General features: G+C 41.2%; 1 protein-coding gene across 2 annotated transcripts in view; it reads right to left on the minus strand.

Moving 5' to 3' along the window:
• The window catches only part of ELOVL5 (ELOVL fatty acid elongase 5), an 83661-nt gene that overhangs the window by 31748 nt on the left and 25298 nt on the right, over nt 1–26615 (minus strand). For both annotated transcript variants that reach the window (XM_025890366.2, XM_073905100.1), the window contains one exon: nt 1710–1775. In XM_025890366.2, coding sequence (XP_025746151.1) covers nt 1710–1767 — 58 coding nt within the window. In that variant the 5' untranslated portion in view covers nt 1768–1775. Of the gene's footprint in view, nt 1–1709; nt 1776–26615 lie in introns of those variants that run through there.

The raw sequence follows: 26615 nt of genomic DNA on the forward strand, positions 1-26615 counted from the left end.
TCTCTTGATCTTGCAGGAAAAGCACGCATCCACTTGGGGGAACAGGTTGTCAGTCTCCTTTCTTGCAGACATTCTAAATTCTCCTGGTGTTTCTCTGTAGTGCTCCTCCCCAGGCTTCAGAGGGAGATGCCCTCCACCCTCACCCCACTACTTATGCTAAGTAGGCTCCAGTGGACTTAAGGTGGAGGTTCTTAATGCCTTGTGTTCTCAACTCTGGGCCCTGGCTATCAACTGAAAAAACAAGTTCCCATTTAGCAACTAACATTAGGCGGTTACATACGTTTGTGTGCACACACAGATCACAAACGCAGTAACTGCACACACAGAAACCTCCCATTTCCTTTCACTTAATGAAACAACTGTGGCTGTGGAGCTCTGAGGAAATGACAGTGGGGCAAAAGGCGCTGGGGAAGAGTTTCCTTGTTCTTAAATCCATGCAAATGAATAGATTTTTTTCCTCCTCTTCCGCAGGTGATGTCTGGAGCTTCTGCAGTCATGAAAGGTGGAGGGACTTTTCAGAGGACAGAACTGCTGATACACTGAGAATACAAAGTAGAAAATGACAAGAACAAGTGTCCTTGGTCCCTGAAATAACTTAGGGGTTGCTCAATCTTGGAAATGTAAACTGATCATTACTGTTTCAGCCATTCAAAACTGGATTCTTTTGTCCCATAAGGTTGAAAAAATGCATCATCTCAACACAAGTAAATACAAGATGATCTAACTTGTTTTTCTCATTTGGCTGTACGCTAATTTACTTAAACTTTCCCCTCTTGATGAGCACCTAGATTATTCCCAGTCTTGACAAGCAACGCTGTAGGGAACACCCTTATTCCTATCTTTACATAAATGATCAAGATTAAGCTCTAGGATAAAGCCTCAGGAGTCAAACAGCTGAGTCAAAGGGCATGTGCTTTTTGATTTCAATGGAAGACACAATTACCCTCCAAAGGGTAATTACCCTCCAAAGGGTACCCTCATACCAACTAGACTCTTTCCCCACATCATCACTGTTCTCAAACATATTTCATTTCTACCACACTAAGAGATGAATTCCTTTTGCTATTTTTTGTACTTTAAAAATCATAAGTGAAACTGAAAATCTTTTCATCTGTTTAAAAGCTTCTTGCAATTTTTTAATGACTCTGTGAACCTAAAAAGTTCCTTCTTTATAGATATATCGGGAGACATTACAGACGATATTCAAAGAGAGCAATAGGGAGCTGATTTACTTACTACAAGGAAACAAATGAGGAAGTATAAAAAAGTGAGGTCAGGTGTATATATTTACGTGTTGATGTGACACAACACAAAAGGCCATTAACAAGCCCTTAAAACTGTAAGAGGGGAAAAGTTTTAAACTACTCCAGCAGTGCATTTTGGAAACCAGTCTCAGCTGCAGACTTGCAACAACTGAGGAAAACATACCACCACGTGAAAGGTGCAGCATTCTCAGGCTGCAGGCTTTCCAGCATAATCTGAACCCCAGCTACAGTCAGCAGAGGGTCACAGCAGCTGTCTCTCTGTGCCGAGAGCCAGGGATACCACACCACCTCAAAACCATTGTCACAGGACTTCTCCAAGCCCCTTGTTATCCAGGACAAAGTGTTAGTCTTATCATAGAAGACACTAATGTTTTCTAGAATCTCTTCATGCAATATTTATTAAGTGTCTACAAGGGGAGGGGAGCAAAACCAAAACCACCTTACCTCGGGGGCCTAGCAATGCCTTGAAATAGGTACTAAGTGATGCATCAAAATTTTCCATTTTAAAACCTATTAAGAAAAACAGACATTGATTAATCTCTACTCAAAATGCTTTTTATACAGTGCTTTTTCATAAAAGAACAAGAACAAATCCTTTTCAAAGAATATGCTACAGACAAGGTTATGTTGAAACTTTTTTTTTAATTCCCAAAGTAACTTGTGTGCTAGGTCTGATTTGAAAATCAAAAGGAAAGACAGAATCCCGTGAATTCACTTTATAAAAGAAGTGCCAGTTTTCTGAACTTCTTTTCGCAGTTCCATAAAAATGCTTTCCGTGAAGCTGGAATCTCAGTGGGGAGAAGAGTGGAACTGGATGGAAAAAGGTGGCAGACGGGAGAAGATTCCATCTGGGCAAGAACCAAAGCTTGAGGTAAGCCTGTAGCCAAGATAGGAAGAGCCATGTTGGAGAAAGGAAGGCCCCGGTGAATAGATGGTTTCCTCTGCTTGCTATTTTCATTAATTATTATTTAAAAATATTTCATGCCCATGGTAAAAAAAAAAATTTAAATATAAAAAATAAAAGAGGTGCCCCCCCCAAATAATCTCATCACTTTGCTCCAACCACAATCCTAAAGTCCCACTGTCAGAAGGAGCCTATGGTAACATTTCTTGGACCTACCTCGAGACTCTTCTCTTCTGAGCACAAAAGGGGTCATGCCAATGGATGTTTTTTATAATTGTGGATTTCAACCCATTAATAGATGATTAGGTCAGCTTAGCATTAAAAAGTAGTTACAATAATACTAATCAGAGTGCTTTGCCCCTAATGAGAATGAATATTTTCATAAATCTTTAGTGTTACTGTATCACATAAGTATGATGATATATACCTAAGTATCATGTGCTGTGTTGTGATATAAAATATATTCTTACTGTGGAGGTTACAGGAAACAAACAGAAAACAGTGTTATATCAAGAAGAGTACATATTACTTGCTTTCACTTAAAACATCTTGGAAATATAGTCTCCTATCAGTAGTTACAGATTTACCTTCATCTTCTAAGATTTTATAGTTCCCACAACTCCCCCCATTTAAGATTTACATTTATAGTATAGCTAAGCATCTTTTCATATGCAATATCAACTAGATTTTCTATATTAAAATTAGAAGGCATATGAAATAACCACAAATATTTTACTTTCCCAGGGCAAAGGCAAAATTGGTTTTATTAACTAAGTAAGCTGTTAATCATTTAATGATACTTCTCTTCCTTGGCTTACCACACTGAAGTATATGTATTCTCTGGCTAATTTCATGGATAAACTTTCCTTCATCCATGGACCAGTTACATCTGTGTCAATCCAGCCGGCAGTGAGACAGAGACAGGTGGAGCCACCAAGAACACTTAGAAAGAAGTAGTTACCCAGGGTTCTGTTCTGACATCTGCCCCAGCCCTCCGGGGCGGAGAGTGGAGTATGCAGGGAAGGTACTGACTCCCTCAACCCATGGCTGGAAACCAGGAAGCCACCAACTTCCACACATCCAAGTGCCAACAATTATACACAATCACAGTACTAGGTCACCTCTGAAATTAAACAGTTTTTTTTTTTTTTTTTTTTTTAACATACTGTACTCCTAAGACCATTCTGGTCCTGATCCATTTTCCTGCCCCAGACTGAACCTCTTCAGGGGACAGAAGTCCTAGAAAATCTTGAGAATTGGTTAAGCTTTACATTTCCTAAGCAGAATTCCTCTTAAAAAGAATGCCATCCATTTCAGGATGTTTTATCTATTCAAAGTCCTGCAGTTGGGAAATAATTTTACTGTATCTATTTTTTTGTCATCTACCGAAAATCATCTAGAACACGTAAGTTTTAGAAGACAAACATCATGTTTTTGTGAAATCGAAATCATTCTAATACAATTTAACTTTATCTGTGATGGATGGTAGGCCATGTATATGAAGTCATGAGGTTCCCTTCACCCCCAATCAAAAGCAAACAGGCACAAGGAGGAACAAGGTTGTGAACACCTTGACTACTGGATTGAATTACTGATGGACAAGCTGCCCACCGGGGACAAATCCACCTTCTTCCAAAACATTTTAAATCTAAATCCTGCTTTTACTTAATGAATACAGAGCTTACTAATGGATCATATTACACATACAAAAATCAGGTATTAAGCACAAAGGGGCTGAGAGCAGGTATACAGGTGTAACAGGCTGGCAGGTGATTAGGTGGCTAAGTGCTGGCCTCTTTATCAGACCACTAGGGTTGTTATTTTTTTATTTTAAAGATTTTGTTTATTTATTTGAGAGAGAGAGTACGTGCTCGTCCATGAGCCAGGGGGAGTGGCAGAGGGAGAGAGAGAAGCAGACTCCCTGCTGAGCAAAAAGCCAGACACCAGGCTCAATCCCAGGACCCCAGATCATGAGCTGAGCTGAAGGCAGATGCTTAACTGACTGAGCCACCCAGGCGCCGCAAGACCACCTGGGTTTGAAATCCTTTTTGTCCACTACTAGCAATGTTACTTTGGACAACTTATTTAACCTCTTATCTGTCATATGGTGGCAAATGTAAAGTAATTGCCTCAAAGGTTAAGAAGATCGAATGATTTAATACACATAAGATTCCTAGAGCAGTGCCAGGCATGCAGTAAGCCCTCGATAAAGGCTTCCTACTGTATGTCTGCAACAGGTTCAGCTCCATGAGGAATACTGCCAACCATCAGTGGTCATTCATGCTTCTCAGCAAGGGCACTGCTGGCCTCTGTCCTTGGCCCCTATGTACTCAATGCCATCAGCGAGCCCCCAGTCATCATGACAACCCACCCACAATGTCCCCTTCAAGTGCTAACACCCCCAGGGGGTCAGCAATGGAAGGTGGGTGAGCTGATAGCATCACATGAGAGAGGAGCGGTTAATATGAGGCATTAAACATGGAAGGTAAGGCTAAAATAAACACAGTGATTAGATACACAAATATCAAGCATCTACTGTGTACAAAGGATGGCTGAGCAGGGATAAACACAAAGGAGCATAACTAGACACGTAGAACTAGACGTTCATAGCGCAGAAAGGAGCCAGAGGTTATAAACCAAAAACAAAACGAAACTCATCCCACGAATAAGTAGACGTTAGAATGATGCATGCTACGCCAAGCTGTATACTTAGTACTAAGCTGTCAAGATACCATTCAAATAACAGGATTCTGGGATCATTAGAAAAATACCTGACAAAGCAATAAGGCAAACGTTCTAAATTTTAACCAAGAGGCCTCCCAGAGGGGCTGTAAGCAGTTGTGTTGTGTTTTTTAAATGTAAGGAGGATATAGAAAAGGTGGAAACAAGTAAAAAAAAAAAAAAAAAAAAAAAGTCAACTATGACAGGGAACAGACCTGTGGGAGAGAGCTGGGAGGTGGGGAGAACATGAGTGGTCTTGGAAAAAATGAGGCCCAGGAACTGGTATAACGACCTATCATTGCAAGAACAATGCCTAGGAGATCGTTCAATTTGAGAATCTAGGCTAACATCACAGCAACAGAAAAGCAGCTTGATTAAACATAAGGTAAAATTTCAGTCCAAGCATCCTGAAGCCAGCAGCAGGTTACCAAAAGAAACTGAAATTTACTATTTGGAGATATTAAAGAATTCTGTTACACGCCATCTGTCCGGAGCCATCCCAGCCTAAACCCATCTTGAACAGAGGCCCTGAGGAAGCTGGCAGGCAAGGCGCACTCCTGTGACTCTAAGATGGAACAGCTCTACAAAAGCACACACAACCCGTGATTTTCTCAGTAACAGCACTTCTGTTCTTGGACTGCATTTCTTCACGTGAGAATTCTTATCTTGGGTTGGTAGAACCTCTCACAATCAAACTTAGGAACACATGAAACAGTGAGCAAAACATTCTCTGCGAGTACATGGAGAATAACAAGAGAGAGGCAGCTTACTCAGGAAAGGTCTACGGGGATGGGGAAGAAAGGATGGGCAGAGGTGGCCCCTGGCACACAGGTCCTTACTCAGTGGAGTCCTGTCTGTGAACCACAGGCCTGGCTCCGGGCTGGACTCTGCCATGTGCAATGATTCCCCCAAACTCTCCCTCTCCCACGCTCACAGCTGGACGTGGACAGTAACCCTGTCAGACCCGGGTGTTTGTTTTTACACAGGTTACCAAGGGACTGTCGCCAAAGGTTTACTTTCAACATTTGCTCAGCATCAGCTCATGTTTCTGTCTGACCAGCCATGTATCTGGCATCACTCCGTACCATGTATTCACTTTCTCATTCATGCCGTATGCTTACCAAGCGCCTACTATGTGCCAGGCACACAGGCCCTGAGGGATGCTGCAGGGAACAAGACGAAATTCCAGGCTGGCAGAGAAGCACACACGTATAGAATCTGTCAAGTAAACGGACTGTTAGCAAGAAAGTAATACAGCAGGGGAAAGGGGGTGGAATCATGGGGCAGGATCTACTTCGGAAGATGTACTTAGAGAAGGCTGCCCCGAGGAGGTGACAAGACAGCAGACACCTGAACGGACGGACAGAGCATCAAGGCAAAGGGCATTCCAGTTAGAGGGACAGGTGAATGCAAGCGCCCCAAGGCCAGGGTGTGTGTGGCATGTTGAAAGGCCACAGGCTAGTGGATGGCAGCAATGCAGGAGGCCTCCTGTCCTCCGCTCCCTGCCTGGCACCTGGAGCTCGCTCAGTGGCGGTCCACAGACGGCAACCACATGGCACAGCTTGTGAGAGCATGTGGCCAAAAAGGCTGGGAGCGGAAGATGCCAAACCTTAATTGCTCTCACTGCCACCGTCCCCTCATCTTCCTGGCTGCAGGCTGCTTGCCAGCACCAGGCCCTTTTCCTCCTCATCTCCCTTGCTGAGCCACAGGAACAGTACAAAAGGTCTCAGCAAATGAATTCTCCACGGCCAGGCAGGGCCAGCCCGCCCTGCTGGGTGAATTGGGCACTTGCCGAGTGGCCGGTGGGCCCAACTCTACTCTTTGGTATTTTTCTCAAGGAATAGGAGAGACAAAGGGCCCTGGACAAACCCCTGACGCTTTGCAGAAGATATTCAACTATCCTGCCAGGTCTGCGCGCTGCCTGACGGTTGCAGTCCCCCTTCTCCCAGGCTGCCCGGGGGCCAGAGACATCCCTCCTCGGTAATCCGAGTCACCCTACCGGCAGCTTAGGCAAGCTGGGCCAAGTGGGAACACAGCTGCTCCGTACAATTGTACTAGCAGGGACCAAGCCCAGGCACAGGGCCCATGGTAGAGGAGCTTTGGTCCTAAATGAAGCAAAAGAATAAGCCATTCTTTGGTCTGGCTGGTTCCCCACACAGACAGGAAAAGGGGTGATCAGCACCTCCCAGGAACCAGGCCACACTGACATCAGGCCAAGCATCGCTTCCCCATCCTCTGTAACCCCAAATCTCTGATGCCCACTCAACCTACAGGGTTTCTCAGAATTACAGGTCATGATGCAAAGCAACAGGGTCTGTTAAAAAAAAAATTCTAACCGTAACAGTATTCAAAGTATTCACTAGTTTATTCATAGGCCACACAGAAAAAATAATGACAATAAAAATGGGATAAGAGTAGAAATCGGAGGCAAGTAAATTAGTATAGATTTTATAGGGGCACCTGGATGGCTCAGTCGGTTTTGTGTCCTGCTCTTGATTTCTGCTCAGGTCATGATCTCAGGGTTGCGACATTGAACCCTGTGTTGGGCTCCACGCTGAGCATGGAGTCTGCTTAAGACTCTCTCTCCCTCTGCCCCTCCACCTCCCCAAAAAGAAAAAGAATAGATTTTAAAGAATTCCTCTTTTATTCACATTTTCCAAAAGATCCTCTCAGTTGCAAGCCACTTTCCACTATCAAATTCTGGGGTGTTTGTGGTAACCATGCGACTGTACTGTAATTGTGCCTCACTGTAAGTATCTCACTAAAAAAATTAATTAATGGGGGCTGGTCACTCTCTATAAATTACCCTAGCTTATAAGAGGGTGTGAGAGAGTTCAGGATACCTGTACCTGAAATCAATTATTTTAATTTTATTTTATTATGTTATGTTAATCACCATACATTACATCATTAGTTTTTGATGTTGTGTTCCATGATTCATTTTGTGTATAACACCCAGTGCTCCATTCAATATATGCCCTCTTTGATACCCATCACCGGGCTAATCCATCCCCCCACACCCCTCCCCTGTAAATTATTTTTTTAAAAAGATTTTATTTACTCACTTTGAAAGAGAGAGAGAGAGCACACACACAAGCAGAGGGAAGAGCAGATGGAGAGGGAGAAGCAGACTCTCCACTGAGCAGAGAACCCCGATGATGAGGGGCTTGATCCCAGAACCCTGAGATCATGACCGAGCTGAAGGCACACGCTTAACCGACTGAGCCACCCAGGTGCCCCTGAACCAAGTATTACTTCTGTGTCCTGGAGCAAGTTCCTGCCACACATACTAACAGTTACAGGAGTGAGGTGCACCTCAGGCCTGAGCGCAAGAAAACATCGGCACTACCACAGCACGAAATGCAGAAACCTGAACATACTGATGCAAGCAGAACACAAAAGGGCAAAAACAGCATCCTCCAAAGAGAGCCCTGTTCATGTGGAAAATCCATCTGTCAGCTCCCTCCAGGAGGGGTATGCCCAGGTGAATCATCTGCGTGAGGTTAAATAAGCATTAGTGTGCTCTTTGATCTATTACAAAAAGAGTTTACTGGAGACTTGTCTGAAAAAAGATACCACAGTAAGCTTTAAGCAAATCAGTTGCACCCCCCTCCTTTCCATTTGGCTCCCAAGAGGGACCACAAAATGTGAGAGAATGGCGGGGTGGGGGTGGTGACAAGAGAAGGGTGCTGGGGTTAATGAGAGATGGCGTTGAAAGTACTTCCATCATAGCTCTCAAGATGAGTTTTCGGTCTCACTAAGAATGCAAACGCCATCATCTTGGCTGTTTATATCTGCAGCAGGAGAAAGCTGGAAGGCTGCTCAGCAACTGAAAAGTATTAAGATCTTAGGGCAAATCTGTTTTAAAAGACATCAAGATTTTTAAAAATTTACCATAGTAAAGAATGTTAATTTCCTAAACTCACAGGTAAGTAGTAAAGATCTCTAGGGTCAAGTTTTGGCTCTTCTTGCGGCTAAGGTGATGGTAGTAGGCAGCAGTCAGCTTGCCGTGAAAACTCCCTTTCCTACAAAATCAGTCGAGACAGACATGGCTTTTGGCTTACAGATGTGTTTATTGCAGACATTTAACTACTGTTTAGCATAACTTCCTCATCATATCCGATTTTATTTATTCTTTGAATTGTCACAGTTCACCTAAAACTGAGCCAACTGAGCTGATGAACTACAAGGGGTCAGGATGAAATCTCCCTTCACTTTCTATTCTACCCATTCATTTCTTTAACAGTCAACTTGTGTTAGGCAGGCATGGGAACATTCTTCAAGCTGACTGCCAATAACACGAAAAATTAAATAGTGCTTTAATTTGGTAGTCACAACACTCCTTCCTGCATTCAGAAAGGTTTTTCTAGGTTGGAAAAAAATCAGCCCCACAATGAGAGGAGGAACATAAACCATACCTTGCTCAGAAATGTTAAAATATAAAATATAAAAACACTGTCATAAAGACCATAAGGGGAAGAATGTCTAAGTACTAGCAGGCTTTCAGATATGAAAGTAAACTGACAAGAGAATTCCTTTAGAATTCTCAAATTTAAATAAATGCTAACTCCAGATTAAATCTTGGCTCAAGAGAACTTATCTGCCACATCAACAGCGGTATTGTCACTCTGCCAACCCACGAATCTATGCTTATTCTTTTTTCCTGTAGAATTCCCATGCTTTCTAACTTCCATTCTAAGGGCATAACAAACTCTTGTTAATACTCTGACACAATCATGTTGCTTACCATACGCCACACATGTAGAGAGAGAACACAGTCCTATTCAGGGCTTTGGATAAGTAACTGCAAAATTAGGGCACTAATATGCACTACAAAGGATAGCTTCAGGTTAGCTCCATGGTTAAAGAAAGCTCAACAGCCTCACTCTGGTATAGTGTCCAATGTAGGGGTGGGGTGGATTTTAAATGTTGCAATAATCAATTTTCCTTACTACAAAGATTAGCTAGGTTAAAAGGGAAGTGCCTATCTCCTACTCCTTGGTTGCCACCAGTTAATTAAGAAGTACTATTTTAACCACTGCTGGAGAAGGACAGTCTTCTAAACTGTCCAAGTGGAGTCACCCCTTGTGGCTTTGTTTTCAAGTGAATTATCTGTGGGTCTTTCCTCCATGCTCTCCCTTAGTCTTCACTTCCAACCCCTTCTCCCAGGCCCAGATTAGATGTCACGAAGATTCCCCCGTTGGCCTCTTGTAGCTTTGCAGGTCTTGACAACTCGTTTAGCATATATCAACTTCAACTTTGATAGGGCTTGGATACTTATGTTTTCAGGTACACACTGTGTACCTCCTTAGGTAAGCCCAAATCCCTCAAAGGGCAAGTACTCCAATTTGTTCTATGCATGCAACAGTTATCTATTGGTGATACTATAAGTGAGGAGATACACCTATTATGAAATAAAGAGGGAAGACAGCATCATGCAGTGATACAGAGGAGCCCGCAATGGCAGCTTCCTAAAACACGGACTAAGTACTACTTACAGAAGGTGTTCCCCAGAGGAGAGCTCTTCGGTGCTAGGGATTTGGAGCTCTAAAAGAGTTGTTCTCCTAAGGTGTGAAAGAAACTATAACAAAACACCAAAAATGATTAACACACACACTCCCCTCTTAAACAGTCGAGGGAATTTCTTCCCCACTCGGGAGAGATGTATTTTTCTAATTTTGGCAGGCAATACATAAATATACTCAATCTGAGAAATTCAGGTGTAGATGATTTTTTCAGCAGTGGGAAGAGGGAGAGTAACATAACCTTTAAACTTTTGTCTAGGGGAATTCTTATTCACAGCCAAAGAATAGGACGTGCCATCAAATTCAAAGCTCTTCCCGCAGTTCTCAGGAGGGGGAGAAAAGGGCCCCACACACCATCCCACTTACCCAACAAACATTTGGAGAGGGGTTCACTGAACAAAGTTACTCTTGTAGGACAACTTGGTCACAGAAGAAAAAGAAGGGGAATGACTTCTGCTTAGGTAAAGCACACTGTCATGTGGAAAAAGACGATGCTTATCTACACACAGAACTCTCCTTGCCGGTGGATGAAGGCCAGATTGCTGCAGATGGACTTGGAACTCTGCTCTCACAGAGTTCTGCTGACAAGAACCAGTTAATCACCACAAGGCTGCAGTGCAAAACAAGGCAAAAGATCAAGCCCTGGGACTGGGTCATCCCTGGGACTGGTTTTATGTCTGTGCTCCCAATAAGTCTCACAGAATGACTGCCCTTCTCTCTACTCGCCATCTGAAAGGTGGCTGACTCACTGAATTAACAAATATTTAACAAGTGCCTACCATAATGCCAAACAGCATACAGCCTGACTGGGAAATCAACAGATGATACAGATATAGACACTACAGACCTACTGCTGACCCCACCTTCGTGAAAGGTGTAGCAGTATACAGTGTGCAAAGACACCTGTGAGCCTGTCACTTCTGGGCAGCAGTGGTTAGGAGCAAACACCCTGGAGCTGTACAGCTTGCGTTCAAATCCTTGCTCTACCACTTACTAGCCATGTGATCTGGGGCAAGTGACTCACCCTTTTATGCCCTGGTTTTGTTATTTATAAAATAAATGTAATTACAGGGGCATCTGGCTGGCTCAGTCAGTAGAGCATACGACTTCTGATCTTGGGATTGTGAGTTCGAGCCCCATGTTGGGGGTAGGGGTTACTTAAAAAAAAAAAACACACAATTTTTTTTTAAAGTAATTACAGTACCTTCCTCATGTGATTAAATAAATGCATACCAAATACTCAGAATGGTGAGTGCATGGCGCACAACAGAGGTTGCAAACATATTTGTATTATTATCATCTTACAAAGACCTTTGCCATTACCAAATTCACATTCAATAGTACAAAAAAGTTTTGTTAAGCCATGAATCAGAGTTCCCTGGAAAGGCCATGGGCAATGAAATATAACCACATCCACCACTCACAGCTCTGATATTCTCTGTTTTGGATGAATCACATGCCATAATGATACTTGTGAAAATGGAGATTTTTGAGTCTCTAGATAAATTCCTCTGGAATGTTAAGGGGATGTTGTCATTGACTCCTCTGTGGATGGAAGAGAAAATCAGTATGGTTCATGCCATCTTTAGCACAGTGGAAGGAGGTCTGTACCTGAGATGCTTTTTTTGTCCTCCTAGCAACTAACACGTAGAAGATGCCCAATAAATTTATTCATTTACTACAACTGGGGAGGTGGCTGAGTTGATGAAGGTCACAGGACTTGGGTGGAGACAAAATGTGAGGCCAGGTCTCCTACCCTATGATCTACTACTCTTAAAACAGACCATGTAGGGGCACCTGGGTGGCTGAGACAGTTAAGTGCCCAACTCTTGGTTTCAGCTCAGGTCATGATCTCATGGGTCGTGAGATCAAGCCTCACGTCAGGCTCCATGCTCAGCGGGGAGTCTGCTGGAAGATTCTCTCCTTCTGTCCCTCCACCTTGCGTGAGTGCCCTCTCTCTAAAATAAATAAATCTTTTAAAACAAAAACAAAACAGCCCATGTAAACTTTCACAGAAGCATCTTCATATGCTTATTAAAAGGATGGTGACAATATGTATCAACATCTATGAGAATGAGATAATTAACTTTATTTTAAATAACATTATAAAAAATAAATAACATTATCAAGTTAAAAAACTTCAAAAACCAGTTGTATCCACCTATGCTGCTCAGTAACAGAAGCCTCAGAAATCTTCCCTAGAGGGGAAGATGATGGAAAAAGGGGCAGCAAAATCCTCCTTGCCTCCTTTTCATATGCCTGTCACCACTTCCACTGTATCTCAATCAGTGATAAAATTACAGGCTTATTGTTTAAATGATGTGATTATCAGTTATACTGTAATTATCTGTTCATTTGTTCACAATCCCCGTTAAGCTCTAAGCTCTTTAAGGGCAAACCTCTGATGTTCCCATTTGTAGCTCCAGAGAGCCTGGATCGATGCCTGACAGGTGGCTAATTACTGGTTGAAACTACGAATGAATGAGGGAATGAATGCATGCCTCCATGCCTTTTAGAGTTTCCTATCAAAGAGTTCTCAATTTTGTCTGCATTGAGAATCACCTAGAAGCTTTAAAAAACAGACACTGTGATCCCATCCCTAGAAATTCCGATTCAATAGTCTCGAGGCTGAGAAATTCATCTTTTTGAAACATTACTTGGTTAATTTAGATGAACAGCCTTCTCTGGGAACCACTGCTATATATATACATGTATATATGTATATATGTGGTATATATGTATATATGTGTGTGTGTACATATAAATTAATAAATTGGGCTTTTGGATGCTAATAAATCCCCTGCAGTTCTTGGAAGTTCTGTTGCCCAGACGGTATCCATATATTGCATTACAGTGACCGAGTCTAGACAAGGACTATGGTCTCAAGGACAAACTATTTTTCCTTCTAACAAATTTTGTTACAATTCCCTGTTTGCTCTAACTCCACCACAATTGCTGTCTGAAGCTGTTAAATCTTGCAGTAATTTGTTCCTCAGCAACAGAGGCAAGGCTTAGAAACTCACAGGTCAGTGAAGCTGAGAGGGGAGGTTCTTCAAAGTCAACTCTCCTTTCTCTTGCTGGCTTTCCATTTGGTTCCGACACATGACCAAGGCACCACGTGGAACTCGGCCCTAAAGCATAAATGCTCCCTCTACCCTAATTAAATTGGAACCGGGAAGGAAATGAAAAGATCTGTTTTAGTTATGAAATTGGTTATGAAAACAATATGACACTTTTATTACCAGAGTGAGGCTAATGAACAAGGAAGCTAAAACTTATTACTACAAATCCAGCTTTTCAAAGACTCAATAAGGAATTATCCTCATTTTTAGATGAGGAAACAAAAATTTGGAGAGTTCAGATAACTTGGTCAAACAACAAAAAGGGCCATTTAAATACTTATTCCGCAGGTTACAGACTTGGGGTGGCCAACTGTCCTGGTTTATTGGAACTTAAGGGTTTCCCAGGTTACAAAATAAGTAGGTGGGGGGGGAAACAAAAACAAACCAACCTCAGGAAAACCCCAGGCACAGTGAGAAGAGCTGCTTACTCTACTCTGTCCACATCTTGGGCTCTTTGCAATTCACCATGCAGCTGATTTTTTTTAAAGTACATCTTCAGGCTATCATTTTGTCAGTTTATGTATTTCAAAATGCCACCTATGAAAATGAAAACTCACAGTACCCAAGACTGTTTTTTTTTCTGTAAAAAAAGTAAAACTGCTGTTATGATACAATATAGCATGGAAATTTTTCTGCATAAGTTTCTGCAAACTTTTGTTTCAAAACAGCAATCGAGTCTAGGAATGGGTAGGTACTGTCCCCTGGGCCTCTCTGCATACCCTTGAGCCCACTGGCACAGCTCGAAGGGCTGCCAGCCAGCTGGGATGGGCTCCTCCCAGAGCTGCACACCAGGTCAAGTGCTCTGGCCGGAAGGAAAGGCAGTTTCACAATTTCACAACTTCCTCCTTTTGTATAGAAGCCCAGAGACAGCCAGTTGGCACCACTGAGAAGTAGTGTGCAAAGGGTTTTCATATGTCAGGAGGACCACCTAGCAGCAAGTCAGCATTGCTCAAACAGCTCTGGGCCCGTCTCTTGACAAGATCCATGTAACACTCACTAGGATGGCTATAAACATAGACAATTACAAATGTTGGTGAGAGTTGGGAGAATTCACAATTCTACCGCAGACATTGCTGGTAGGACTGTCACCTGATTCCTCAAAAAGTGAAACACAGAGCTACCTTAACATCAGCAATTCTACCTCTAGGTAGATACCCAAGAGAAATAAAAATATATGTCCACATAAAAACCTGCCCACAAATATTCACAATGGCATCATTTACAATAGCCAAAAAATGTAAACAATCCAAAAATCCATCCACTGATGAACAAAATGTAGTACACAACCACACACTGCAATGTTCTTCAGCCATTAAAGGAAGGAAATATTGATACACATGCTACAACCTGAATGAACCTTGAAAACATTATGCTAGGTAAAAGAATCCAGACCCAAAAGGTCACGTACTGTATGACTCCATTTACATGAAATGTCCACAATGGGCAAATCCGTACAAAGAACACTAGTTAGTGGTTGCCTGGAGTGGGGGTGGGGGAAGTGTAAAGTGCTGACCTATATGGTGTTTTTGAGGTAATAAAAATGCTTTGGAATTAGACGCACTTAAAAACTTTAAAAAAGGTGAAGTACTTTTAAAAAAAAAGCTTAAAAATTTTGCATACTCAAGCCTATGTCTAGAAATCCTTATACTAAGAAATAAAAGCTGAAGTGCATTACAATTTACCTATAGGACTGTCATCAGTGATGTTAAGAAGAAAAATGAGGGGTGGGGTTGGTTTAAATATCCATCTACAAGTACCAGCTAAATAAACTGTGGTACAAGCATATAATATTAAGCTACTATTAAAACAATATTATTGGTTATTTAGAGAAATGAAAACCTATGTTTACACAAATACCAGATGGTTCACAGCAGCTTTATTCGTAATAGCCAAAAACTGGAAACAATTGTACCATGAAACATTACTCAGCAATAAAAAAGAGCACTCTACTGATAGACATTAACAATGTGGAAGTTCCAGATAATTATGCTGAGTGAAAAAAGCCAATCCATTTATATAACAATTTTGAAATGACAAACTTACAGAGGTGAAGGAGAGAGGAGTGGCTGCCTGTGGTTAGAGATGGTGCGAAGGCAGGAGGGAAGAGATGTGGCTAGAAAAGTCTGTAGCTTGATGGTAACAATATAAAGTATCCTGCTTGTGACACAGAACTACAGTACTGCAGGGGGAAACTGGGAAAAAGGTACTTGGGATCTCTATTATTTCTTGTAACTGCTTAGGAATCCAGAATAATCTCAAAATAAAAAGTTTAATAAAAAAAAAAGATCTACATTGGGGTGCCTGGGTAGCTCAGTTGGTTAAGAATCTGCCTTCAGCTTAGGTCATGATCCCAGGGTCCTGGGATTGAGCCCCGTGTTGGGTTCCCTGTTCAGAGGGGTGTCTGCTTCTCCCTCTGCTCCTCCTCTACCCCACACTCATGCTCACTCTCTCAAATAAATAAAATCTTTTTAAAAAAATTCACAAAAGTGAGGAAAAGAAACCAGTAAGATTAAGCATTTGATTTTTTAAATTAACAAATAATGTATTATTTGTTTCAGGGGTACCGGTCTGTGATTCATCAGTCTTACACAGTTCACAGCACTCACCATAGTACATACCCTCCCCAATGTCTATCACCCAGCCACCCCATCTCTCCCACCCCCCCACCACTCCAGCAACCGTCAGTTTGTTTCCTGAGATTAAGAGTCTCTTATGGTTTATCTCCCTCTCTGGTTTTGTCTTGTTTCATTTTTCCTCCCTTCCCCTATGATCCTCTGTCTTGTTTCTCAAATTCCTCTATCACTGAGATCATTTGATAGTTGTCTTTCACTGATTGACTTATTTCACTTAGCATAATACCCTCTAGTTCCATCCACGTTGTTGCAAATGGCAAGATTTCAATTTTTTGATGGCTGCATAATATTCCATTGTATATACATACCACATCTCCTTTATCCATTCATCTGTTGATGGATATCTAGGCTCCTTCCATAGTTTGGCTATTGTGGACATCACGGCTATAAACACTGGGGTGCAGGTGCCCCTTTGGATCACTACATTTGATTTCTTTGGGGTATATACCCAGTAGTGCAATTGCTGGGCTGTAGGGTAGCCCTATTTTCAACTTTTTGAGGAACCTCCATAGTTTTCCAGAGTGGCTGCACCAGCTTGCATTCCCATCAACAGTGTAGGAGGGTTCCCCTTTCTCCGCATCCTCGCCAACAACTGTCGTTTCCTGACTTGTTAATTTTAGCCATTCTGACTGGTGTGAGGTGGTATCTCTTTGAGGTTTTGATTTGGATTTCCCTGATGCCGAGCGATGTTGAGCACTTTTTCATGTGTCTGTTGGCTATTCAGATGTCTTCTTTGGAAAAATGTCTGTTCATGTCTTCTGCCCATTTCTTGATTGGATTATTTGTTCTTTGGGTGTTGAGTTTGAAAAGTTCTTGATAGATTTTGGATACTAGCCCTTTATCTGTTATGTCATTTGCAAATATCTTCTCCCATTCTGTCAGTTGTCTTTTGGTTTTGTTGACTGTTTCCTTTGCTGTTAAGCATTTGACTTTTAAAAAATTCAAATACCATCCCCTACACCCCCACCCCAATCCAATGACACATGGCTGTGACTTTCTGGCATGTGTAACCGTAAAGGAAGGTTTGTGCTGGAAAGGAACTCTCTGAACTAGGACTCCATTTGTGAAAGCTTAACCCCTGACCAAAGTGCTGGTATTTTAACTAAGTTTAATTTTCAGTCTAATGTAGCTTCTTGGTAAATGCTTATTTATATCCAGACCACTCAGGCTATGGGGAATACTGTTTTGATTAGTGTCATGTTCTGATTCACTTCAAGGGATCATAGAGCTCACATGGACCAGTTTTCATAGAATAAGAAAATCACTAAATATATCAAATAAAATCTTCCTTGGGGCACCTGGCTCGCTGAGTCAGTAGGGCATGTGACTCTTGATCTCAGGGTTGTGAGTTCAAGCCCAACACTGGGTATAGAGCTTACTTAAAAACAACAACAACAAAAACCCAACCAAACACTAATAAAATCTTCCTAAATAACACTTTTGATTTTATGATTTTATTTAATAAAGTTTATGATGATTCAGAGGCATTCTGTGATGTTTGAGTGTTTCAGAGTCAGAATTATGAATGCCAAATCCCATTTTTCAGGTCTGTAGATGAGAAGGCATAGATAATCTGGATAAATCTGTAAATACACTTTGCCTCTATGGTTTAAATAAGTTCCTGCAATCAGTCATTTCCTTGCCACTTTCCATTCTCATAAAAGGAATGTAGAAAATTTTAGATAGCAATCGTTGAGAGATGTCAGATTCTAGATGTTAGATATTAAGAAAAGCTTACTGCACTATGAAAAATAAAAACTGTGCTTTCTTCTATTTTTTGGATCATTTTCTTGTCAATCCACTGAGAAACAAGGTGGTTCAGAAGCACTTTTATAATGTGGACGAGTCCCATCATTGTGCTTTCGTGGGTCACTGGGGTGAGCGCTGTGCATCTGTCACACATGTGCTCAGCAGTGGCCCTTCTTGCTGCTGACAGGAGGGAGTTGTTCAACTCCCACAGCTCTCCAGAGGACATGAGCACTCCAGAAAAGGCTGAGATGACTTCTCCTGTAACCCTCTCTGGAAATTCCCCGGCAAGATTAGATCTCTTCCTAGCAATGCTTTTCTTCTTTTTACCAAGTGCTACTTTCAACAAATACACCACTGTGTTTAAAACCCCCTTGACAACCATTAAAGGTGAAATGCTGAGAATCAGGCCTTACAGTGATTACATTTTAGTGGAACTACAAGTATTTTAGCAAGTCATATTAATGTAACTGAATATTCTGACTGGCTAATAACAACATTTTCCCTTCATTTCAATTCTCCCCAAGTACCAATATTCAACTCCAAGTTGTCATAAAAGCCATGTTGCTGTAACAAAATGAAAAAAGGGAAGCCAGCGATCAAATTAACATGAAGTCAATTAGGTGCCCACCTACAGGCAGAACACCAAGGGACAAATGCTAACAAGTCCCAAAATGAAAATGAAGAACACAGTTAAGGAGGAAAAAACAAACACCTATTTGTGTATAGAACTTGTAAAAATTTTTTTTTATTTTTTTTTTTAAAGATTTTATTTATTCATTTGCGAGAGAGACAGAGGGAGAACAAGCAGGGGGAGAGGCAGAGGGAGAGGGAGAAACAGACTTCCCGCTGAGGAAGGAGCCCGATGCGGAACTCGATCCCAGGACCCAGGGATCATGACCTGAGCTGAAGGCAGACGCCCAACCATGTGAGCCACCCAGGCGCCCCGAACTTGTAAAAATTCTTTCCTGGAGAAGCCTGTCAGGTGAAAATTTTAGGAAAAGAATTTAGGTTGCAAAATGCCTTGTCTCATTGTTTAACAACATGCCTTTACAGAGCACCAAATGTGTTTATGGCCTTGTGGTAGCTGGTAGAGAGAACATGGTCCTTTCCCTGAAGCTCAGAGATCTAGCTGTCATCCAGTTGGAATCCACATCTTTTAGTTCATTTCAAAACACAAATTTAGCACAAATCAACAACTCAACACCCTCCCCCCACCCCCCCACCTCTGAAAGGCAAGAATATTTAATTGGTGGGGAGGGGAACATATAAAATGATATATAATATCCCACTTTGATCTGGAAAAGCTATCACATTTTCCTACAAGGAACCAAATGAAAACAAACTACTTGAAGAAAATGTGATTACAGAAGCAGTGACATATTTAAAATATACTACAGTTTTTTCCACTGATTTTTTTTCACAGACATGAACAATTTAATATATGCCACCATGGAGGAGAAGGGAAGGGAGAGGGTCCTAGGCCAGGCTGCTATAACAAAATACCATAGCCAGATGGTTTAAATAACAGACATTTATTTCTCACAGTTCTGGAGGCCGAGACATCCAAAATGAGATGCCAGCAGATTAAGTTCCTGGTGAGTGCACTCATTCTAGCTTGCCGACAGCCTCCTTCGAGCTGTATCCTCACGAGGTAGGTACAGAGTGCTCCTTGGTCTCTTCTCTTCTCAGAAGGGTACTAATCCCATAATGGGCATCCGCATGACCTCATCTAAACCTAATTACCTCCCAAAGGCCCTACCTCCAAATACCAATATACTGGGGCGGGCGGGTGTGTGTGTGTGTGTTAGAATTTCAATATACGAATTTGTTGGTGGGGGGCATACACAAACACTCAGTCTATAACAAAGAGGCAATTTTCCATTTAAGACCTAACAGGAATGATTTAATTATAGTGTCTAAAGAAAACTGCTACTTTTTAAAAACCTGGTCTCTAAGGTGAATCCTTTTCATTAAGTTATCAAAACACATCATCTCTACTTGACAAAAGGGCTGTGTTCCAGATGTTAATTTATAAACTCATCTTCTGGTCTTTGGAAAATCTATTTTCTATAGAAATAATGTTATATTAGTAGTAATTAACCTTTTGTAGATGCCACAACAACTGTAAAAATCTGATTAAAGCAAAAGAGACCCTTTCTCTATCCACAAATGATAAAACTGACATTTAGAGTCTTCAAAATCCTCGAGATCCCAGTCCCCAAATTAGGAAACCTACATGTAAGTGGTTGATAGATCTCCAGATGGGCCCTATGCCATTTAACTCATAATGAAGTGGCCCCTATAGGACTCTAGATTCTCACTAATTCTAGGAGAATATGAAATCTGTAATATGTATAATTTGAGTTACAATCCTGTGCTCTGACACAACACCGTAACATACGATGCTTGGAAAGCTGCTCACCTGTACAGACCTCAGTTTCCTGATCTGTAAACGTGTGCAAAGTAATGCCCAATACTCACGGGGTTGTGAGGATTAAGTGAGGTTATCTAAAACACCCACACAGTGCATCAGCACCTTCACTCCTGGCAGCTACTTTTACTAGCAGCAGCAAACATCCATCAAACATACATTTAATGCATTGGGACAGAGAAATCCACAAGACAATAAACCTGCCTCCAGAGAGGTCAGAGTCTAGCAAAGGGAGAGAGAAGTGATAAATAACTGTAATAGTGATAGAGGTGCCTGACAAAGGATGTATGGGGGAAATGGGAGGATAAAAAAAGAAAAGTCAACTTTACATAGGGACAAGTGGGTCAAGTGAGGCTTCAGTGTCATGTCTGGGTTAAGGCTTGCCAGTGGAGGATGGGATCGAGGGGAGGGGAGAGCAAAGCGAAAGATGATGCTGGAGAAGAAGAGAAGGGCTCTAGTGTTTACTTTAAACTGGGGAGGTGGAGTGAGAGTGGGGGTGTGTAGGAGGCTGGAAAGGTGGTAAGGTGAAGGTCACGTCACTTAGAAGACCACTGCGGTAGCCCACATGAGAGGCAGAGGACATTGTCGGGCCAAGCTGGGAAGGGAATGCAGGGGCCAGAGAGAAGAGATGTCCAGAGGTGGGCCAAGTGAGGAGAGGCAGGGGTCCAAGCTTCTCGCTTTCCACTCTGCACCCTGGACTACTCAAGGAGTCAGGGAGCACAGGGGCAGATCAATCATACAGTTTCATATGTGCCTGCTGAGTTAGGAGGCTCACCATATGATCTGAATGCCTGGAGTGCAAATTAGTGAAAATTCACTGAACTGATATGTTTTCTTATAATGGAACCATTTGGAAGGTGAGCTGTGCGTTGAGTTCATGATGTTAAGCATTAAGAAGGTTGTCACTTACGCTGGGACCTATGCCACACATTTGTTTAGGGATTTACATACTCGTGTCCTTAAAAAAAAAAAAGGGCCAGTTATGCTCTAAGATGAATTACAACACACTTCTTGAGGCTGATTTATTTAGCAAACTGCTAGTTCCCTTTACTAAATGGTTTGCTAACGACTGCTCCAAGGGAGTTTCTCAAGTCACTTTCCCATCACATCAACATCCAAGAGAAGCTAACAACCATGGAGAACCTAACCAGCCCATCATTTCAAATGATTTTTTTCTTATTTTCAAGGCCACTTCTTTGAAGATCATGATGATTATAACAATAGCAACTAACACTCAGTCCCTATGTGCCAGTAGTTTTTCTGCTATAAATTTACAAGGATAAACTTTCACACATCCCCTCTGCACAGAGGAGTACAGTGAGGCAGAGGGCAGTTGAGTCATTTATCCAAGCTCACACCAACAGCAGACAGAGGGACTCCAGAGCCTGCTCTTTTTAAGAACCACACCTACTCCCTCCCCAATGTTACAGGAAAAATAAAAAGGATGTTTACCGCAGAAAATCTGTAGTTTTTCTGTATCATTTTAAAGTAAAAACAAAAAGCAACCAAGAATGTGGCAGAATCCATGTTCCCCTTCTACCATTTATTAGCAGCGTGATGGTGGGCAAGTTGAGCTCTGACAGCCCCAGTCTCCTCACCTGGCATATTCCTTTCAAATGGGACTAAAAATAATACCTTCAGATGAGATGGTTCATGTAGAGCATTTAGCATGGAGCTATGCTAAAATTCTATAATAAACACACAAATATTTAAAATATGAATCTATGGGGCGCCTGGGTGGCTCAGTTGTTAAGCATCTGCCTTTGGCTCAGGTCATGATCCCAGGGTCCTGGGATCGAGCCCCACATCGGGCTCCCTGTTCCGCGGGAAGGTGCTTCTCCCTCTCCCACTCCCCCTGCTTGTGTTCCCTCTCTCACTGTGTCTCTATCTGTCAAATAAATAAATAAAATCTTTAAAAAAATAAAATAAAATATGAATCTATTTCTTTTTTCTATGCTTTAAAAAAGCACATACTTGCAATCCTGCATTTTGACACTTTAGCAATAATTTCCATCAGAAATCTGAGTTCTCCAATATTTATATAAATGCTTTAATTATTCCCCCTATTATCAGTCATTTAATGTTTCCAATTTTTACTATTCTTAAATAATATTGCAATGAACATCTTTGCACATAAAACTTTAGCTGTATGTTATTTCCTTGGGTGAGATCCCCAGAAGTTGGCCAATATATTGCAAAATTTCTTTCCAAAACATTTTTACCTATAACATTCCCACCAGCATTGTCTACAGGAGCAGCCTACATAACTGCATCCTGTCCAGGACTAGGTAATCAGTCTCAAGGAAAAAAGATTTTTTTCCCCTAATTTAGTCTAACATAAAATGCTCTGTGTATATATCAAAAATATAAATCCTACAGAAATCCCAATGGTTGAATAAATACTGAATTATACACTGAAAATATGGATAAAGAGCCATTTCTGGATAATGCTCAAAACAGAAAAAGGAATAATAAATACTGTGTATCCTCCACTTTCTAAAGGATTAATCTGTGAATGTAATAAGATGGTATTTGTTAAGTGGTCACTTATGTAAGGAATCTTTATTTATCTCAGGTTATTAGTAAGTGAAACTGTCTGCATTCCACAAAAACTCCCCCTCAAGCCAAGGAACTAAGTCTAATTGACAATTTGTAAAACCTCTAGGAGAAGCATTACATCTTACATAAACAACAGTGATCCTCGAGAACAAGTGTGGATTTTAAAAAGCATAGTTAAAGCATTTGTTAAGTGTATTTTGTCTAGGGACATGGACCATTTTTTAATTTTTAATTTTATTTAATTTTATTATGTTATGTTAATCACAATACGTTACATCATTAGTTTTTGATGTAGTGTTCCATGATTCATTGTTTGCATATAACACCCAGTGCTCCATTCAGTATGTGCCCTCTTTAATACCCATCACCAGGCTAACCCATCCCTCGACCCCCCCTCCCCTCTAGAACCCTCAGTTTGTTTCTCAGAGTCCATAGTCTCTCATGGTTCGTCTCCCCCTCCGAAATCCCCCCCTTTAGTTTTCCCTTCCTACTATCTTCTTCCTTTTTTTAAAACATACAATGTATTATTTGTTTCAGAGGTACAAGTCTATGATTCAACAGTCTTACACAATTGACAGCGCTCACCATAGCACATACTCTCCCCAACGTCTATCACCCAGCCACCCCATCCCTCCCACCCCTCACCACTCCAGCAATCCTCAGTTTGTTTCCTGAGATTAAGAATTCCTCATCAGTGAGATCATATGATACATGTCTTTCTCTGATTGACTTATTTCGCTTAGCATAACAACCTTCAATTCCATCCACGTCATTGCAAATGGCAAGATTTCATTCCTTTTGATGGCTGAATATTCCATTGTATATATATATACACCACATCTTCTTTATCCATTCATCTGTTGATGGACATCTTGGCTTTTTCCACAGTTTGGCTATCGTGGACACTGATGCTATAAACATCTGGGTGCACGTACCCCTTCGGATCACTACATTTGTATCTTTGGGGTAAATACCCAGTGGTGCAATAGCTGGGTCATACGGTAGCTCTATTTTCAACTTTTTGAGGAACCTCCATACTGTTTTCCAGAGTGGCTGCACCAGCTTGCATTCCCACCAACAGTGTAGGAGGGTTCCCCTTTCTCCGCATCCCCGCCAACATCTGTCGTTTCCTGACTTGTTAATTTGAGCCATTCTGACTGGTGTGAGGTGGTATCTCATTGAGGTTTTGATTTGGATTTCCCTGATGCCGAGGGATGTTGAGCACCTTTTCATGTGTCTGTTGGTCATTTGGATGTCTTCTTTGGAAAAATGTCTGTTCATGTCTTCTGCCCATTTCTTAAATGGATCATTTGTTCTTTGGGTGTTGAGTTTGGTAAGTTCTTTATAGATTTTGGATACTAGCCCTTTATCTGATATGTCATTTGCAAATATCTTCTCCCATTCTGTCAGTTGTCTTTTGGTTTCGTTGACTGTTTCTTTTGCTTTGCAAAAGCTTTTTATCTTGATGAAGTCCCAATAGTTCATTTTTCCCCTTGCTTCCCTTGCCTTTGGCGATGTTTCTAGGAAGAAGTTGCTGCGGCTGAGGTCGAAGAGGTTGCTGCCTGTGTTCTCCTCAAGGATTTTGATGGACTCCTGTCTCACATTTAGGTCTTTCAACCATTTTGAGTCTGTTTTTGTGTGTGGTGTAAAGAAATGGTCGTTTCATTCTTCTGCATGTGGCTGTCCAATTTTCCCAACACCATTTGTTGAAGAGACTCTCTTTTTTCCATTGGACATTCTTTCCTGCTTTGTTGAAGATTAGTTGACTATAGAGTTGAGGGTCCATTTCTGGGCTCTTTATTCTCTTCCATTGATCTATGTGTCTGTTTTTGTGCCAGTACCAGACTGTCTTGATGATTACAGCTTTGTAATAGAGCTTGAAGCCCGGAATTGTGATGCCACCAGCTTTGCTCTGCTTTTTCAACATTCCTCTGGCTATTGGGGGTCTTTTTTGGTTCCATACAAATTTTAGGATTATTTGTTCCATTTCTTGGAAAAAAGTGGATGGTATTTTGATAGGGATTGCATTAAATGTGTAGATTGCTCTAGGTAGCATTGACACCTTCACAATATTTGTTCTTCCAATCCATGAGCATGGAACGTTTTTCCATTTCTTTGTGTCTTCCTCAATTTCGTTCATGAGTATTTTATAGTTTTCTGAGTACAGATTCTTTGCCTCTTTGGTTAGATTTATTCCTAGATATCTTATGGTTTTGGGTGCAATTGTAAATGGGATCAACTCCTTAATTTCTCTTTCTTCTGTGTTGTTGGTGTATAGGAATGCCACTGATTTCTGGGCATTGATTTTATATCCTGCCACTTTACTGAATTCCTGTATGAGTTCTAGCAGTTTTGGGGTGGAGTCTTTTGGGTTTTCCACATAAAGTATCATATCATCTGCAAAGAGTGAGAGTTTGACTTCTTCTTTGCCGATTTGGATGCCTTTTATTTCTTTTTATTGTCTGATTGCTGTGGCTAGGACTTCTAATACTATGTTGAATAGCAGTGGTGATAGTGGACATCCCTGCCATGTTCCTGACCTTAGGGGGAAAGCTCTCAGTTTTTCCCCATTGAGAATGATATTCGTTGTGGGTTTTTCATAGATGACTTTTATGATATTGAGGTATGTACCCTCTATGCCTATACTCTGAAGAGTTTTGATCAAGAAAGGATGCTGTACTTTTTCAAATGCTTTTTATGCATCTATTGAGAGGATCATATGGTTCTTGTTCTTTCCTTTCTTCATGTATTGTATCACATTGATTGATTTGTGGATGTTGAACCAACCTTGCAACCCAGGGATAAATCCCACTTGGTCGTGGTGAATAATCCTTTTAATGTGCTATTGGATCCTACTGGCTAATATTTTGGTTAGAATTTTTGCATCCGTGTTCATCAAGGATATTGGTCTGTAATTATCCTTTTAGATGGGGTCTTTTGTCCGGTTTGGGGATCAAGGTAATGGTGGCCTCATAAAATGAGTCTGGAAGTTTTCCTTCCATTTCTATTTTTTGGAACAGTTTCAGAAGAATAGGTATTAATTCTTCTTTAAATGTTTGGTAGAATTCCCCCGGGAAGCCATCTGGCCCTGGGCTTTTGTTTGTTGGGAGATTTTTGATGACTGCTTCAATTTCCTTAGTGGTTATAGGTCATTCAAGTTTTCTATTTCTTCCTGGTTCAATGTTGGTAGTTGATACATCTCTAGGAATGCATCCATTTCTTCCAGATTATCTAATTTGCTGGCATAGAGTTGCTCATAATATGTTCTTATAATTGTTTTTATTTCTTTGGTATTGGTTGTGATCTCTCCTCCATTCATGATTTTATTTGGGGCCTTTCTCTTTTCTTTTTGATAAGTCTGGATAGGGGTTTATCAATCTTGTTAATTCTTTCAAAGCAGCAGCTCCTAGTTTTGTTGATCTGTTCTACTGTTCTTTTGGTTTCTATTTCATTGATTTCTGCTCTGATCTTCCCCTGCTGGGTTTAGGCTTTATTTGCTGTTCTTTCTCCAGCTCCTTCAGGTGTAGGGTTAGGTTGTGTATTTGAGACCTTGTTTCTTGAGAAAGGCTGGTATTGCTATATAATTTCCTCTTAGCACTGCCTTTGCTGCATGCCATAGATTTTTAACACTTGTATTTTCATTTTCATTTGTTTCCATGAATTTTTTAAATTCTTCTTTAATTTCCTGGTTGACCCATTCATTCTT

This window comes from Callorhinus ursinus, unplaced genomic scaffold (genome assembly GCF_003265705.2).
Source record: "Callorhinus ursinus isolate GAN/ISIS: 27379988/994484 unplaced genomic scaffold, GSC_fseal_2.0 scaffold22, whole genome shotgun sequence".
Classification (NCBI taxonomy): Eukaryota; Metazoa; Chordata; class Mammalia; order Carnivora; family Otariidae; genus Callorhinus; species Callorhinus ursinus.